The sequence below is a fragment of the Cydia pomonella genome, chromosome 24, assembly GCF_033807575.1.
Source record: "Cydia pomonella isolate Wapato2018A chromosome 24, ilCydPomo1, whole genome shotgun sequence".
NCBI lineage: Eukaryota > Metazoa > Arthropoda > Insecta > Lepidoptera > Tortricidae > Cydia > Cydia pomonella.
In genome coordinates, this window is record NC_084726.1 from 2,821,696 (window position 1) to 2,841,276 (window position 19,581).

Here is a 19,581-nt window from a genome sequence, read left to right on the forward strand (position 1 = left end):
AAACTCTGGCTCGTATCAATGAGTTTTTCGAAACTTATGTACGATATATCATTTGATAATACCAGTCGCTTTTCGGTGGTTTTTCCACTGCAAATGACGTCTTCACTTAAACTTGTTTTGCAGATCTGCCAGATCTGCCAGATTAGAAACAGCGCGCCAAGCGGGACGTTTTGGAAACTCAAAATAACATACAAAAGAGACTTAGCGCAAAAGCGTACGTCACGTTTCGATATCGAATAAATTTACACTAGGGGTACAGAATGCCATAACCATGGTCGAATGTTATGGTTATGGCATTCTGTGCGAACGACAGTAACTCATATGTTGCGAATCCATTGCGAAAAATATGGGGTAGCGACCTAAGTCGCGTAGATCTCGCATAATAGAACTTTATGCAACGAGTGGGATAAGTCAGATATTAGAGACGAGGGTAATAATTCCCCTCGAGGGTGCTAAGGCCCGAGTTTGCAATATTCTTACCCCCGGAGTTACACACAGTGTTTTTCATTACACTTGTGAAGAAAAAAACAAATTTTATGCGAAATAATTCTTCAATACAGTGACATTTCAAACATTAGGCATTGAAAGCACAGACCTATCCGGCATTCAGCCACGATTGAAACTTGTGTAAAAAAATTTAATACTTTTTAGGGTTCCGTACCCAAAGGGTCAAACGGGACCCTATTACTGAGACTCCGCTGTCCGTCCGTCCGTCCGTCCATCCGTCTGTCACCAGGCTGTATATTCTCATGAATCTTGATAGCTAGACGGTTGAAATTTTCACAGATTATGTATTTCTGTTGCCGCTATAACAACAAATACTAAACACAGAATAAAATAAATATTCTTTTCAATCTCGAGGTTCTCATCCAATCACCGAAGTTAAGCAACGTCGGGCGGGGTCAGTACTTGGATTTGCCGGGGGTCAGCGTGACCTGTTACGCCGACGATACTCTGGTGACGGCTCGCGGCAGCACCTTCAGGGAGGCATCAATTCGGGCCACGGCGGGAGTGGCGTCGGTTGTGGCCCGAATTAGGAGGCTGGGGCTGGAGGTGGCTTTGAACAAATCTGAGGCCCTGTGTTTCCATGGGCCCCGGAAGGCCCCTCCGGCGGGTTCTAGCCTAATAGTGGGGGGAGCGTCCATCACGGTCAAGTCGACAATGCGGTACCTGGGCATAGTCCTTGACAGCCGTTGGACGTTCAAAAAACACTTTGAGGGCCTTGCTCCCAAACTAATAGGGGCGGCGTCGGCTCTTAGCCGACTTCTACCCAACGTCGGCGGGCCGAACGTGGGCGGTAGGAAACTGTACGCGGGGGTGGTGCGGTCGATGGCCCTGTACGGCGCGCCCATCTGGGCCGATTCCCTGACCGCCGAAAATAAGGCCCAATTGCGAAGGCCGCAGCGGGTCATGGCGGTCAGGATGGCGAGGGCGTATCGCAGCGTCTCCCACGGGGCAGCGTGCGTGTTGGCGGGGACTCCGCCTTGGGACCTCGACGCAGCGGTGTTAGCTGATATTTATTGGCGTGTCACCGAGGCGCGGGCCAGGGGGGTCCAACCACCTCTGGAGGAGGTCAGACGGTGGAGACTTGACTCCCGTCGAGTGCTCCTCCAGAAGTGGAAAGAGCGACTGGAGGCGCCTAGCGCCGGCCACTGGACCATCGAAGCCATTCGACCTGTCCTGGAGAGATGGATCGGAAGAAAGGGGGGGCTCCTCTCCTTCCACCTTACCCAGGTCCTCTCGGGGCATGGTTGCTTCGGGAGATACCTGTGTAGGAGGGCGGGACGGGAACCGACAATGCAGTGTCACGACTGCGGCGACGCTGAAGATACGGCGTTACACACGCTGGCGGTGTGCCCAGCGTGGGCAGAGCAGCGGGCCGCACTCGTGGCTGTAGTAGGTAGAGACCTTTCCTTGCCTGCGGTGGTAAGAGCCATGATTGGTGGGGAGAGGCGATGGGAAGCTGTAGCCTCCTTCTGCGAGGACGTGATGGCGCAGAAGGAGGCGGCGGAGCGCGGCAGGGAGGAGGATCCGGCCTCTCAGCCAATGCGCCGCAAGCGCGTGGGGCGGCGGCGGTTGGCATACGACCGCCGATTACCCCCATAAGGGTACCTGTGGGCGGCAGGCTCGGGGACATCTGCCGCCTACACTAGGGTCCCCGCGTGGGCGGGCGCGACGTTTATCAACGCGCTCACTGAGGTGGAGGGGTGATTCCACGAGTCGAGTCCGAGTACGGACGGTCGCTGGCGAGGTCGCGGAAGAGTACTTCGGCGTTCCTGGGACCTCGCCCTATAGCACTGAGGCGGCAACAGAGGGGTTTTAGTGGGTAAACCATGGGTCTCATCAGCCTGTAACACTTTGGGGTATCCACCCAGTGTTATAAACAGCTGAGTAGCATATTGTATAGGTACTTTATAGGTTAGAAAATGGTATGTTTGTTTTGGTAAGATTTGGTAGTTGAAATGTCTTCGACACGGATGTCATAGTGGGTCAGTCAAGGACTGAGACCTGTAGTGTTATTTTCAACTTTACATATACGCTTTTAGCTATATTGAGTGGACAAAACTTACCGGAGCGGTAGGTCAGTCTGTGCGTTCACTCCGTTGCATTTTGCGCATCCATGTCGTGTTCCTGCGTTGTGCTAGGACACAGGCACTTTGTTTGCGTTGGGATATATACATTTCACAATTGAAATACATTTTAAAACATAGAAATACCACGTATTAACAGTATGATTTCGATAAAACCGAGCAGTTGTTTATTTCAGCGGTAGACACTGACGGCTGTCAATGTCATTTGGTTTTTTTTTTTGTCCATGGTTCCGTAACAGACGGTCGGTCACACTTGTTGTACGACAGTAAACATATACTTGTGGTTCTTTTATCTTTTTATAATTTCCAATTATTAATAAAGTCCGTATTATTTGCTTCCAAAATGAGTAACTCTTTTTATTGTTGATGTTTCGAATTATTCTGAGAGTCAAACCGGTCAGTCGTGGTAACCATTGAATGGGTAGGTTTTCATTCATCAGTTTGTCTATGGTTTCTCGGATTGGAATTTTGATAAATCATTGTTCGATCGATCTTCAAGATGTGAAGGATATTAGAAAATCTTTCGGCAATCAATCTTAGGGGTATGTAACCTACTTGAAGGTTTTATTTCCTAAAACTGTGGTAAATTCAAGTCAGTAATCGTTAATGTAATTTTGTTACAGCTCGTCCCAAAATGTGCATAATTTAGCGTCTTAGAGCCTACCTAAAATGGCGGCTGCTAATCTTTTTCCTTCAATTTAACATAACTTGGTGAGTTTCCACACTTTTTAAATATATAAAGAAGGAAAGGCGGAGGTAGTGTGTCCTTTCGCAAATGGGTTAATATAGTGTTTTATGTGGATTTTCCAGCAAAACCTAATGTAACGTCAACCACCTCTTCGTCTTGCCACGCGGTCTGCAGGCGCCGTCGTTGGTATAGGAAATAATGGACCCGGCATAAACCCCGGTAAGTCATTTAATCGCTTCATTGCCGTAATTTAAATCGCGCTGTGCCTCAGTTTAAAATATAATTTTTCTATAAAACTAAACGTGTTAAAACATAATTTTTTAACCTAGAACATTTTCTTTGTTCTTAGGGTTTTTCCTGGACCCTGGTTTTTTTTTCTGGACCCTGGTTTTATCTGGACCCTGGTTCTCTAAGGCTGTGCCATCCGGTGGCAGCGTTCTTCTTGGCAGTGTCCGTGAAGTTAAGACTTTTATGATATACCTTTAGTTAAATATGGACCCTTTATGCTGAACAGGTAACCTGTAATCCCTGTGAGCAATTGCTTACTGCTAAACATCCCCGGAGGTTGGGGCATAACTTTTACTTTAGACAGTGTTATGTTAGGAAGACAAATTTTGATATTGTTGTCCGTAGACACAGAGATGTCTATGATGTATTTAGTGTAAATTTCAAGAAATAGTGGTGTCACTAAGAAGTATTTAGTATTACTTATTTACTAATAAATAACTCGTGTTGACCGTAGCGGGTCATATATATTTAAGGAATAAAGGTGTGTATTAAATAAATTTGGGATTTTCATTTGGATATGTCATGCGCTTGATGAGGATAGTATCCTGGCGTCCTACCTTAAATTTTTGGATACCTATTCTCACTCCATAGTGGCCTGAACCGCGACCCTATCTATGATTGTAGTTAGCCGAAGGTATTTGTGAACTTTTCAGTAGTGAAGTTTGGTGAGTTCTGGATCACTCCATAGAAACACGTTTCCTTCTATGGAAACGGTCTTTAACAATAATAGAATCGGATCTTCTCCATATCCAGAGCTCACCCACACCTATTACAGTGGCGCCCAACGTGGGGCCTATGGAGTATGACATGTCCAAGTGAAACATTTTTGCATTATTTTAGTATTAAGGTTATTTTATGTAAAAGGGATTGCAAGTTATTGTTTTAAATTGTTGCTTGAGTTGGAGGTTAAACTTATAAATTTAACCAACTTATAAATAAAACTATACTACGCTAAATAATTAGCCTTACATAAGAGAAATTTTCTCACTATTTTAAAATACTTTAAAAGGGTTAAAATCTAATAAAGTTTTAACTTACTTTAAAATATTACAATTCAAAACTTGACACTGACTTACTTCTGATATTAAATATCAATCTTAAAAAATGGATTTCCTAAATGCGGGATGTAAAATCATACATTTACATAAAGACGAAATGGCACATGAACTGGCGATTCGCAGACTTCCGGTTAATCCTATATCGCGTCGGTCCAGCTTATGTCATGCGTTAAAACAGACTGCAGATTTAGCCAAAAAGGGTAGTTTGAAGTGCCAGGACTTGTTAATAAGTAACGAAGTTGCCGAATTGGAGCTCTGCCAACGTAAGGTAGAGGAGATAGGTTTAGAAGCGAAGGGAGACTTAACGGCGTCGGCGATTGATAGACTATCCTCGCGATGCAAATATCTTTTGTGTCGTGTTTCACGGTTACCTCAGGAGACCGAAGCGGTACTTCTGTTGAAAACATTAATTACTTCTTTATTAGATCGGTTGAATGAGCAAGGCTCTTCTGCGTCGTCTGGGTCAGATGATGATTTTCAATCTCCTAACGAATCTCGTATTGTTAGGGAAATTATTTATAACTCTTGTGAAATTTGTAAAACTTATAAACCTGTTAACTTAGCTCGTCCTGGTTTGATGGGTAATCCACGACGTATATCGTCGCCAGGCGAAGCAATATCTTGTGATATTCTTGGTCCCTTTCCTCCATCTTATCTGAGAAATCAGTATCTCTTCGTATGTGCTGATTATTTCAGTAAGTATGTGACTTTGTTTCCACTACGCAACATAACTGCTAAAGCTATCGTTAAGTGTATGGAAAAAGGGATATTTCTTATACATGGGGTTCCTAAATATATATTCTGCGACAATGGTGTTCAATTTACTTCCAAAGACTTTCGAGACTTAATGTCCAAATATGATGTCCCTCATATTTTCTATAACCCTAGGTATCATCCTCAGACGAATCAAACGGAACGAGTGAACCGTGAACTAGTAAGAACCATTGCCTCATACGTGCGTTCTGATCACCGTAACTGGGATAAGAACGTATCGGAAATACAATGTGCATTGAATACAGCTCGTCACGAAGTAACTAAAAATACACCGTATTTCTTAACACATGGTCGTCAAATGATTCTAGATGGTTCCCTTTATAATAGCGAAGGTCCCATAGATCAAAACGCGCTCGAATTAGATACCAGTGGTGCTTTTTCTGAAAGACTTAAAGAGCTCAAAACTGTATTTCAAAAGGTGCGTAACTCGTTGATTGCCTCCCATGAACGTAACGCTAGGTATTATAACATGAGGAAGCGTCACGTAGAACTGGAAGAAGGACAAATCGTTTATAAAAGATGTTTCCCATTGTCAAATGCAGCAAAACATTTTTCTGCTAAATTAGCGCCCCGTTATGACAAATGTGTCATTCATAAAAAATTGAGTCCTCTTGTTTACTCTTTAAAATCCTTAGAAGGAAAACTTCTAGGTAACTTCTATATAAAAGACATTGTACGTCCCGGTGAAGCCGAGCCGTCTTCCTAGCGGTACTCGTCTTAACACCAATTGGATACTTACACTTGTAAATATCCTATGTGATACTAAATATTGAACGTACCTACTAAACTGAATGCAGCCTGGCACAAGCTGGTTTTCATCAGACTAGGTATTTGTTCCATGTTTTTGTTTTTTATTGGTACCGGGTGCACACGGACCAACATTAATCTTTCATGTGTCCTTATAAAGACATAAAACTTTAAATAATCTGAATAAACTGCAGAAACTTACTTTACTTATAATTTATTATTTTTAAGTTATAAACCCTAAACGGGCCTATTACATGAAATATTATTAATTGTTGAAAAAGGGACTACGTTCTCGCTAAACTTTGTACTGTAACTGAACTTTTGTTTGTAATTTTAGGAATTGTGTAATAGCTAGAGAATGCAGCTTGTTACATATTTCCACTACTGTCGGTGATAGGCAATTTCTTTAATAAAGGGAAGGTTGTTAACGTTGCCGTCTTTGACGTTTTCTTTTAGGTTTAGGAAAGCGCGCACTAGGAATAAGAAGGTTCGAACCAAAATTAGTCATTAGATTTCCTTGGTCGAACTGATCATTCACCAAGTCATAGGTATAACTTTGGTTATAAGACTTGTTTTTCTTTATAGATTATCTATGGTTTCTTATTTACGTTTCGTAGGTTAAGGTGTTCACTTCCTATTGGGCGTATAGCATTAAAAAAAAAAAAATTTTTTTTTTGAAAAATTTTTTTTTTAACCCAACTAAAGATGAACTGTAACACTTTGGGGTATCCACCCAGTGTTATAAACAGCTGAGTAGCATATTGTATAGGTACTTTATAGGTTAGAAAATGGTATGTTTGTTTTGGTAAGATTTGGTAGTTGAAATGTCTTCGACACGGATGTCATAGTGGGTCAGTCAAGGACTGAGACCTGTAGTGTTATTTTCAACTTTACATATACGCTTTTAGCTATATTGAGTGGACAAAACTTACCGGAGCGGTAGGTCAGTCTGTGCGTTCACTCCGTTGCATTTTGCGCATCCATGTCGTGTTCCTGCGTTGTGCTAGGACACAGGCACTTTGTTTGCGTTGGGATATATACATTTCACAATTGAAATACATTTTAAAACATAGAAATACCACGTATTAACAGTATGATTTCGATAAAACCGAGCAGTTGTTTATTTCAGCGGTAGACACTGACGGCTGTCAATGTCATTTGGTTTTTTTTTTTGTCCATGGTTCCGTAACAGACGGTCGGTCACACTTGTTGTACGACAGTAAACATATACTTGTGGTTCTTTTATCTTTTTATAATTTCCAATTATTAATAAAGTCCGTATTATTTGCTTCCAAAATGAGTAACTCTTTTTATTGTTGATGTTTCGAATTATTCTGAGAGTCAAACCGGTCAGTCGTGGTAACCATTGAATGGGTAGGTTTTCATTCATCAGTTTGTCTATGGTTTCTCGGATTGGAATTTTGATAAATCATTGTTCGATCGATCTTCAAGATGTGAAGGATATTAGAAAATCTTTCGGCAATCAATCTTAGGGGTATGTAACCTACTTGAAGGTTTTATTTCCTAAAACTGTGGTAAATTCAAGTCAGTAATCGTTAATGTAATTTTGTTACAGCTCGTCCCAAAATGTGCATAATTTAGCGTCTTAGAGCCTACCTAAAATGGCGGCTGCTAATCTTTTTCCTTCAATTTAACATAACTTGGTGAGTTTCCACACTTTTTAAATATATAAAGAAGGAAAGGCGGAGGTAGTGTGTCCTTTCGCAAATGGGTTAATATAGTGTTTTATGTGGATTTTCCAGCAAAACCTAATGTAACGTCAACCACCTCTTCGTCTTGCCACGCGGTCTGCAGGCGCCGTCGTTGGTATAGGAAATAATGGACCCGGCATAAACCCCGGTAAGTCATTTAATCGCTTCATTGCCGTAATTTAAATCGCGCTGTGCCTCAGTTTAAAATATAATTTTTCTATAAAACTAAACGTGTTAAAACATAATTTTTTAACCTAGAACATTTTCTTTGTTCTTAGGGTTTTTCCTGGACCCTGGTTTTTTTTCTGGACCCTGGTTTTATCTGGACCCTGGTTCTCTAAGGCTGTGCCATCCGGTGGCAGCGTTCTTCTTGGCAGTGTCCGTGAAGTTAAGACTTTTATGATATACCTTTAGTTAAATATGGACCCTTTATGCTGAACAGGTAACCTGTAATCCCTGTGAGCAATTGCTTACTGCTAAACATCCCCGGAGGTTGGGGCATAACTTTTACTTTAGACAGTGTTATGTTAGGAAGACAAATTTTGATATTGTTGTCCGTAGACACAGAGATGTCTATGATGTATTTAGTGTAAATTTCAAGAAATAGTGGTGTCACTAAGAAGTATTTAGTATTACTTATTTACTAATAAATAACTCGTGTTGACCGTAGCGGGTCATATATATTTAAGGAATAAAGGTGTGTATTAAATAAATTTGGGATTTTCATTTGGATATGTCATGCGCTTGATGAGGATAGTATCCTGGCGTCCTACCTTAAATTTTTGGATACCTATTCTCACTCCATAGTGGCCTGAACCGCGACCCTATCTATGATTGTAGTTAGCCGAAGGTATTTGTGAACTTTTCAGTAGTGAAGTTTGGTGAGTTCTGGATCACTCCATAGAAACACGTTTCCTTCTATGGAAACGGTCTTTAACAATAATAGAATCGGATCTTCTCCATATCCAGAGCTCACCCACACCTATTACAAGCCTATATGGGAGTCCCACATAACCACCCCAGGCCCGTCCCCGCGCCTGGGTGGTATGCGTAATGCATTTCCCCTCTTAAAAAAAAAAAAAAAAAAAAGGGTCAGTACTTGGATGGGTGACCGTTTTTATAGATAATGTTACGGAACCCTTCTTGTGCGAGTCCGACTCACACTTGGCCGGTTTTTTTTAACATAAATACAAACTTAAATTATAACTATTACTTAAACATTAAACTTAAATTATAAACGTCAGAATTTTAAAAGTACAACTCATTTATACATACTTGGTTCGTATGAATTAGAGACACAATTTAAAAAAGCTATAACTCCCTCGAGAATTATAGCTTTTTTCACAATCCATAACTCCCGCGAGAACAATATCATCATGCCTTGGTCTTTCAGTATACCTGAAATAAGATCTTTTTCGAGCAAGTGTGATGAAAATTATATTATTCGATATTATGCAGTAACGCGCATCCGATTAGAATCCTTTACGGGATAACATATCGAGATGTGTAATTTCGATTCGAAAAAACTTGTATGGGAGCGGTTTTTTCGACAGCGGGTTCATGGGACTCAATTTTTGTTGTAGATCTGTTAATGGAAGTCTTCCAAGGAGCGTGGATACGTCTTCTACAGTGCAATTTAACCCTGGGAATGGGTCGCAGAACAATTCTCTGCAACGCAAAAGGCAGGATAGCAGCAACGCGTTGAACAACCTTGGGTTGCCGACCACTGAAGGTAAGATTATTTTTTTATTTAAGTTTTTTCTCCTGTTACGCCCTGCTGGGTGTAGGGCTTGAACCGTTTTCTTCCACCGACTTTGGTCCTGGTCAGCTTTAAGTTAAGGTTATTTTATAAAAATCTGTTTTAAATCAAAGCCTTGAGAAGACACATACCTAGTTAATAAACCCTAGAAACGGGTTAATAAATTTTTGTTTGCCACACCAGATTGTAAAGGTTTTCTTTATTCTTACTGATAAGAAAATCGCATTTTATACATAAGAGTGGCAACATTACTTGGATTTGATTTGGTTTAACAGTTAGTAATAATTGTTTTCCTCGCGTTGGTGTGGTGAAAAATTTTGTGTGTTGCGGTGGCAAATTTTGTTTAACCCTCGTGCCTTAAAACACTAGTAACCCTTAATATTCCACTTTTCGAACGACTCGCTATGCGCGTGGTTTAATTTTGGAATCTTTCGCTTGCTCGGGTATCAATATTGGCACGAGCGGTTAAACAACAACTTTGCCCCCTTGTAAAACGAATAACTATTTTACTTTCTTCGCGTTGGTATGGTGAAAATGTTGTTTGACTCGGTAGCAAAGTTTGTTTACCTTAATGCCTGCGCTTTAGTACCTTGGCCAAGATTCCACTTTTAAAAACACTCGTCCGTTTTTGATTCAAGTTTCGCATTATTCGGGCTGATTCCATAGCAAAACTTTAGGTATAAATCGATTGTTTTGATTAGCTCTTCTGAAATTTAGTTTTTAAGTACAGTTCACATTAGATTGATCCTGATTTATAATGTCATTATAATATTCGAAGCTAAAACGTGTTAATATATGTAAATATTTAGATAACAAATTAATACGTGCTATTATCATTAAAATTAGGTGTTATAAATATTTTACTAACGAGTTTTGGGAAAACCTTTATCATGTTTTTATTTTGCTACTTAAGATCAAAAGAGGTCGATATATCCGTAATATAACAGGACTTTAATTAGAGTGGTTCTTCTTTGTATCAAATTAAAAATTATTTCCAGCTAATTTAAATGAAAAAGTGTCTACTTTTTCATTTGTGACAATCACAACACTATACTTTGTTGAAGAAAAACCATTAAAGTAGGTTTACCATTTCTTTTTGTTTCGGTTGCTAACTTTAACTACAATAAAAGATAATTTTCAGTACCTAATGTTTAGTCCAAAATAATGAATAAGCTACAAAGTTCAAAATAAATTCGGTATTTTGACCGAAATACCCTTGAATATAAATCCATTACTAAATTTTATATTGAAAATAAGCTTTTACTAAATTTTTGCAGACTATTACATTAGAAAGACATTGTTTAAGTCCCTGATGAAATCATTTTAACTGTTATTAGTTTATGGAAACACTGTTTTGTGTTCTTAAGTGCTAAAAAAGTTTATACTTTTCGTACAACTAGCAAATCTCTAAAGAATTTTAGTATTTTATGGTTTTATTTTTTTATTATAGTTTTTTTTGTGTAATTAGACATTTAGAGACAGTATACATCTCTAATAAAGTATTTATTATTTCATAGATTCGATATTTGTAATTGTTTTTTTATTTATTTATTGTTTGTAAAAATGGACATGCAAAAGTGCCCCTGTGGCCTATTTGCTGAATAAATGTTTGATATTTGATATTTGAAACGTTTTGGGACAAAATTCTGTTGTTGAAATTATTAAAAATGTTTAAACTTACTTCAAATCACTCTTTAAGCTATTTTAAAGGGAATTCAAAACCCATGTTAATAAAAATTATATTATATTATAATTACCTATATTAATTATATTATTATTTTTATAATTATATTATTTTTTTATTGTATTTCTATAAGTGAGAACCTGTAATTGGCTCTGTAATTCTATTGGAAGTTCTAGATATATATAGCGCTGTTGGTTTTCCATGTACTAAAATAAAATAAATAAATAAATAAATTAAAATTAAAATACCTGACTCGTTTCTTACTGGTATCTACGCGGCATGTATTATTTTTCCGTCCCTTAAAACCTCAATAAAGGAAAACAAAAAAAGAAACAGCAATACAACTACTACTATGATTTGCGATGTGATCTAGTTCGTGACACAATCGAGACCAAACTGATGACAAAACGCAACGCAAAAAGCAGTAGCACAGAACTTCTCTTGTCAGGCTCTGTTTGTTCTCGCATTGGTCTAATCAACCACCAATAACGGTGTTTTTTATATTATTTATATTAAATTAGCTACAATTCACAAAATGAATGACCAAAAAAAACTTATTTTCTTTAGTGAGTCGGGTACCAAACGGTGGCATCATCCAAGGAATTGACGTCCGCTACGCTGCTACATACGGCAATCCCCATCTACGATCAGGGGCTTTAGGCTTCACTGTAAACACAGCGAAGCCTGCATCTACTCCTGCGCCACCACCTTATTCGTCTGTGCGAAGTTCCGTGGTGATGCCGTCAGGTGAGTTTAAGACCCAAAGGCATCTGTGTAAATTCGTAATGTCCAAATTCTGTTGTAAAAGCAGTTTGTATCTGGGAACTATTGAAACTGTTTAATCTAGTTTAAGAAAAGTTGTGTACAGATTCTGTTTGTAAATCTCACTCTGAATTGTGTCTTTTAAAATAAAGATGAAAAAAAAACTATTACTATAATTATTTTTACAATTTTCTATCGATTTTTAGAGTGTGGTTGGTTTGGGTGGGGTGTTGATAGGAAAAAGTAAAATAACCAGAATAATTTAAACGCTGTACTCTTATTATTATAACATAGTTTTCAATCCATTTGTAGGTACTTCATCACATTCGATCACGTCACCGACTAGTTTAGCGTCTCCACAGTGCGCAACTAGCCCTATAACGACTTCTACAATGTCTACGGATAGCACGCAACTGGCGGTGAGTTTATAGTTTTAGGCTTACATTGTATTGTGATGTGAGAGGTGATTGAAATGGCTTGCTACGATAAGAACTTTTATTGGAATTATATATATTAGGGGTCATTATAGAGCTTAAATAATAGTATCATATAATTATGAAATAATAGAGAGTAATTATACGGATAAAATCACATATTTTTGTACGTAGAATTTGTACGTATTTTATTTGTACCAACTTCCAAAAAACCATTAAAATATAAGAATTCTTATTTTTGTTTCCCTTTTCTTCTTAGATTGGGGTAGCAACGTCATCGGCGACACCCCAGTCGCCCAGCGCTCACTACATACTAGCCCCATCGAATAGAACTATTAGCAACGCTGTTACTGTTACCAAGAAAGGTAAGTTTTAAATCATTTAGAGAGACCTCTCACTAGCGTCTTCGGAGGGTCGGTGTCTAATCAAATCTATGGCTGCTGCTAGAAGTTAACACAACTGCGTAGCAACACCATTTTTCGTAGCGCTGACTAGACGTCAACGCTCAAAAGACGCTAGTGTAGGATATAGATACCCCAATTTGTACTGTTTAGGTGCTCCTGCTTTTAAAAATAAAGTCGAATTTCCTAATTAAGTTCTTTTATTTCTGCTTCCAATACAAAATAAATATATGAAAGTAACCATTCACTTGTTTAGCACAAGTTTTTAACTAGAAGATTTCAGTAGATATTTTAGTTGTTTAATTTTATATTTTTTACTTTTTTTTTGTCATAATACCAATCTAAAGAATTGGTCAAAAAATGATTGTTTATCAGTCATTTTAAGATGAACACATTTCACAGATTATTAATATTAGTATAACATTAGTATCTTTTTCAGGTAATGGTCTACAATCTCCACTAGCGACACACGTGTAATAAAAGTGTTAAAAACATTTACCAAAATATTTTAGAAAGTAGTGACAGTGAATGAATAATGAGGAAAAATTCTGGTTGTTAATATCTGATCACCTGACACCATACACATTTGACTATAATCGTGGTCACTAGATAATAAAATTATGAAAAAGGACATTAACTGTTGTTTTTGTTAAAAAAACTAGTGTCAAAAGGTTGGTTTAAAAAATGTTACGAGAATCAGTTTGAAAACTGTATTCTTACTTCGTCAATTTTCAAGGACACTAAAAGTGACTTTCAAAAGTGCGTGTGTTAAATTTTTAAGAATTAAAACATTTTGTAAAAAGTCAATTCCAAATATCCGACTGAGGTTCTTGTTGCTATTTGTAATTATATTTCAGAATAGATATAGATATATGTAACTAATTATATATAGTTTGATGTATCAAGCAAAATTAGTTTATCTTCATTATTTCTAATATGTTTATTGTAACTGTTACAAATGTAAGTGTCATTAAAATCATGTTATTCTGTATTCTACAAGAAAAATTACATAGTTTCGATTTGTTTTTCTTAGATGACAGAATTGACAACATTTTTATTCTCTTTGTAAATACCTTTAATTACATAATTTCAGACTTATAACTTCTTATGCAGTGGTTTTACAATTTCACACGGATATCACTTTCTTTTCTGTGAATTGTTTTTACAGTTATTTTTCTTTGTCAATTAAACAACTAAAATCATATGCAATTGGTGCGCCTATCGCTATGTTCCCAAATAATAATTGTAAGGGCCACCCACTCCACACTAGCGTCTCCCGAGCGTCGGCGTCTAGTCAACTCTATGGCTGCTGCTCGACGCAGTGTTGACGCAACTGCGCAGCGACGCTATTTTCCATAGCGCTGACTAGACTTCGACGCTAAAAGACGCTATGTTAGCAATAAAAGATATTGCGTATTTAGGTTATTATACTGTAAAATTGTAAAACTTTCTGTTTAAGTATAAGCTGAGATCATTTTGTAAATGCATTGCCGTGGCTGGTTTTTACACCATGTTTTTACATTTGTAAGTGAGTGTGGCCTATGTATAATAACTGCTAAAAGTTACATTTTATACTTACCAGCTTTCGAATTTCCACCTAGTTATAAACTTAAGCTTTAATTTATCTACGAAAATGTGCCATTTCCATATCTCATACACATATCTTTATATTAAATTATTAGGGCAAATTGATCAGAAATAATAGCACAGTTCTTCCATTTCGTTTTATAGTGCAATGTCAATTAAAAGTGTTTTTCTTCAAAGTTTAATAAATTATTTCATATATTATTTTATAGTAAAATATTTCATCGACATATAGTATATTTACCGCTTATAATGTGCTCAATCTTTACAAATGGATTTTATTTCAAATTTTAATCTAAGACTGATTAGACTAACCTTCACATTGCCTATATTCATTTGTCGAAAAGTTCTGTAGGGGTTAAGTGGTCGATTTTTTATCCGCTGTCATGTCATCATGCCTGTCACTTTCTAACAAGTATGTAAGTGCAAAAGTGACGCATGACATGACAAATGATAAAAATGTGACCATGATACCGCCGCTGTATTAGTAAATGCTGACAACATTCTATTTGGCCCAGAGATAGTGTGGCTACAAACAGCTTACATATGGCAATAATGTGCATACTTTATGTATCGTCAAATAATATGTCAATACTCGTACCGGTTATGTTAACGGCTAATTTCGAAACATTGTTTTTGAGAATCCTACGCCATCCTTCGTATTTTGATTGATGTTTTATTGTATTCAAAGTATTTTTTTTTCATGTCTGACAATCTATTTGTTTTTTTTTGTAAATCTTTTTTTTAATTTTTTATAATTGCGATATATTTTCTTCTTGTATACATTGGTGACATTTGATGACTTTCAATGTATTTTTGCCATTATAATAAATTAGTACGGTCACCTACGAATAGATACGGATGATAAAGTGTCAAAAATATGTAAAAACCTTAATATACGCACAATGAAGTCGTGTATACATATTTTTGGGACTTTGTTCGTATTGATATTTTCAGACGTGACTGTACCACTGAAAATTCGCAACATATCAAAGGCCAAATAAAATCTTGTTAGGATACAAGTACGATAGTAAAATCGCTGTATTAGAGCTATAAATTAAACAATTACTTGCCTCTTGAATAATTAAATCAATTACATTAATTGCTAAATTCAATACCTCTCGATAATTTCTTAATGATTTCAATACCTATTCAAACATTCTGGGAGCCTAGAATTATTTCCCGTATTGACGTCGCCAGTTAAGTAATTCAGTGTTTCTATTCAATGTACCATCCGGTTGTATAATGAATCCACTCCATTTACAACCTAAATTCCATACAAAACGATCTAAATATGAATCAGGGCTCGGAAACCGTTTTATTTTTCAAACCGGTTTCGTTCATTTACCCGGGAATGAGAAGGATTTCGTTTCCGTTTGCGGTTACTGGTTAAAAAACTGTTCTTTTGAGATAACGGTTTGTGCCACGTTCTCATTTCGTTCTTCAACGAAATTAACCGGTTAAATTGAAAATATCGAAGCAACTTAGAACTAGTAAGTATTGCTATGTATTTCACGTATGATAACGAGTTCAACCGAGTCTCCGAGAGATGAGAGTACCTGGTATTATATCGTTCCCCGCGAACCATAGAATTCCGTTCCCCGTTTTACCGGTTGGAAGATAGAACGATTTTTAGGGTTCCGTAGCCAAATGGCAAAAAACGGAACCCTTATGGATTCGTCATGTCTGTCTGTCTGTCCATCCGTATGTCACAGCCACTTTTTTCCGAAACTATAAGAACTATACTTTTGAAACTTGGTAAGTAGATGTATTCTGTGAATCGCATTATGATTTTTACACAAAAATAGAAAAAAAAACACTAACTTTCCCCATACTTAACTCGAATTCAATTTTTTTTTCATCAATCCCATACGTGTGGGGTATCTAGGGATAGGTCCCCAAAAATGATATTGAGGTTTCTTATACCGTTTTTTTTTCTAAACTGAATAGTTTGCGCGAGAGACACTTCCAAAGTGGTAAAATCTGTCCCCCCCCACCCCTGTAACTTCTAAAATAACAGAATGATAAAACTAAAAAAAAAAATTATGATGTGCATTACCATGCAAACTTCATCCGAAAATTGGTATTGGCGAATCCGACTCGCACTAGGCCGCTTTTTTTAGTTCGCGTTCCATGAATTAACCGGTTTTAGATGAAATAAATAATATAACAGTTTTGGAACGATATTAACAGGTATTTTAATACCGGTTCCAAGCCCTGCTATGATTGATCAGATTGAACTTGGTAAAAAAAATAAACATTTCGTTAAACGAGGTAACAATATATATCAGAGAAATATTGAAGGCGGTAAAAAATAACTTACTGACGAGTGTGAATTGAAGCCCGAAGCCGATGGCAAGCACTTAATTAACACCAGTTCGTAATATTTGAAGTATCACCCGTTGCACACAATGTTTTTTTTTACACTTGTAAGGAAACGAAAAAAAAGAAAATGAATAAAACCACTGCCTAATTTCGTTCGTATAATACAGCCCTATGTCAAAATTTAGGATTTACGGATCACCTACGTGTAATAACACCTATTACGAATAAGCAAAGGCGAGCCGTGAAAATTGTAAGTGATCAAAAGTAAAACTGTTAATTAAAATAATAGCAAACTTTTCGGCGACTACCCTCTAAATTACAGAACATTATTCACTCCTAATGACAAGAACTTTTCAATGTCAAGTCTCGTTTAACCTTGATTGTATTGATTACTTATGAAATACTACCTCGTACTGCCCACCATACTCAGTGTAAGCCATTGAAATTTAAACCATATTATTTGGAAAATAGAGTTGATTTTCCTTTGTTTCACGTTTTAAGTATAAAATAAGAATTTTCACTGTAACCTCAACCTATCAAACCCTTTTATTCATAATTTGCTAAAACTGGAATATGTCCTTTAAAAATCACACTGGGCAGGACGAGGATATTCGTGTTCCGTTTTGTTGTCCAAATCGTAAATAATTAATGTATGTTGCTATAAGTATAATTAATAACGCATAATAAATGGTGCCGTTGTATTTTTTCACTGGAATGTAAACTGTCGTGAGACATATTAATATTATAATAATTTTACGGTTTTTTTCGGTAAGAAACATTGCCTTCGTGAATAAAAGTATTTAAGTTACTTTATTGGATAATGCAATAAAAATAATAGGTACATTACAGTTCTGAATATCAATTTCATGATTCATAAATAAAATATAAGATTTTTTGACTAGGACATATTTATTTGCTTATCGAAATAGCATTCAATGCCAAAAGTAAAGTGGAAAAATGCTAATAATATAAATTACACGACAAAAATATAGAGATAGGGACAGTGAGCTGCGAAATTGCATGGAAAATTATGAATGAATTCATTGATAAAGTTGTCATGCACTTTTACGGCTGATGGTACATATTCGGGTTGAATTTTTTAGGTGATATATATATTTTTTTTTTAATAGCCTATTTGTGTGTCCCACTGCTGGGCAAAGGCCTCCCCTCTAGCTTTCCAATCCTCCCTGTGCTGAGCAAGGTCCCGCCAGTCCCGCTGAAACGCATCCAAGTCGTCCCGCTATCTCTTTCTCGGTCTGCCTCTGCCACGACTACACCGGGGATGCCAGCTAGTGGCTATTTTAGCCCATCTGTCATCATTCATCCGGCAGACATGTCCAGCCCAGTCCCACTTAAGCCTGGCGGTCTTCATCCCAACATCGACGACACGGGTTTTGGAGCGAAGCTCTGTGTTCCTCACCCTGTCTGATCTTCGGATACCCAGGATACTCCGCTCCATTGCTCTTTGACAAACCTTGAGCCGTGATTTTTGCGCCTCAGTTAATGACCAGGTTTGGGCACCATAGGTGAGGATGGGTAAGATGCTCATGTCGACGAGCTTGCGCTTTAGTGCAATTGGGAGTTTACCTTTCATGAGTTCCTTCATAGACCAAAAGCTCCGCCAGGCGATATATAGCATTAGGTGATATAAGCAATAAAAATACAATACGCGACTGTACTCATTACTGTGAGCTGTGTTTGTTATGAGAGCATCCCTGACATGGCAAAAAAAGATCAAGTGTTCAATACTAAAATATATTTTTATTGTAAATTTTTAGGGTTTCGTTCTTCAAAATGAAAAAAGGGAATTATTATTAGTATACATAGGATCACTTTGTTGTCTGTCCGTCCGTCCGTCTCTCTGTCTATCAAGACCCTTTATCTCGGGAACGCGTGAAGATATCGAGTTGAAATTAAAACCATATACTCAAATCTACGGTCCTTTGGATCTATGAAAAAATCTAACTTATAAGTTTTACGTAAAAAAAGAAATGTCGCATAAAACGTATATTTTGCCACTCTCAAATGAATCATAATTTGTAAGGTATTTCCCGTTGACCTAGAGATATGAAATTTCGCAAGTAATATCTTCTTACACTACAAGTACAGGAAAAAATCTTTAAACTATTAACTTTTCTAAAAAAAGTAAAATTTGTACGGAACCTTCGGTGGGCGAGTCCGTCTCGCACTTGTCCGGTTTTTCTTTGTGGTTTCACAGTTACTGCTATTACTATAATAGTAACATTTGATCATAGCAATGAATAAAATTGCGTAATATATCTTGTATTACCTAAAAAATACACCCAGTATGTAGTACTACTTATACAGCGATTTTACTTTTCGTATTATAATATTCATATTTTCTCGTAGAAAACATAATTTTGGTGTCCCTTCACCATAATTTATCATGGTCTAGAGGTTATATATTAGCAAATCCACCATTACTCATGTCATCCGTCTTTTAGTATTAAAAATATTACTCGATATTTTTCTGTTATAATAAGGGTACATCCACACCGCACTTCACGTTTGTGGAGCAACCATAGATGGTAGGATCGTATAGATGCTATACCCGCGCGCCCGTGTGGGAAGAACACGCAATGCGACAAAATTAAGAACACTTTTTAATATTTCTGACGACATACCAAAAACAACCTACGTAATTTGGTCGAATTATTTGTTCCACACCATAAACCATACAAAAATTTACGATGGGGAATAAAAGAAATTAGATTGTGACAAGGACAAACAATAGAGTTTTCTCAGCTACTCTT

At 37.3% G+C, this 19,581-nt stretch overlaps 1 protein-coding gene across 2 annotated transcripts in view; it reads left to right on the forward strand.

The window, feature by feature from the left end:
* The window catches only part of LOC133531228 (irregular chiasm C-roughest protein-like), a 95,363-nt gene extending 77,803 nt beyond the window's left edge, over positions 1–17,560 (forward strand). Inside the window, exons 18-22 of one of the 2 annotated variants that reach the window (XM_061869374.1) lie at positions 9,442–9,590; positions 11,869–12,048; positions 12,376–12,482; positions 12,757–12,862; positions 13,326–17,560. In XM_061869374.1, coding sequence (XP_061725358.1) covers positions 9,442–9,590; positions 11,869–12,048; positions 12,376–12,482; positions 12,757–12,862; positions 13,326–13,375 — 592 coding nt within the window. In that variant the 3' untranslated portion in view covers positions 13,376–17,560. The remainder of the gene's footprint in view (positions 1–9,441; positions 9,591–11,868; positions 12,049–12,375; positions 12,483–12,756; positions 12,863–13,325) is intronic. The other variant, XM_061869375.1, reaches the window with a different exon arrangement.
* Positions 17,561–19,581: the final 2,021 nt, after the last annotated feature.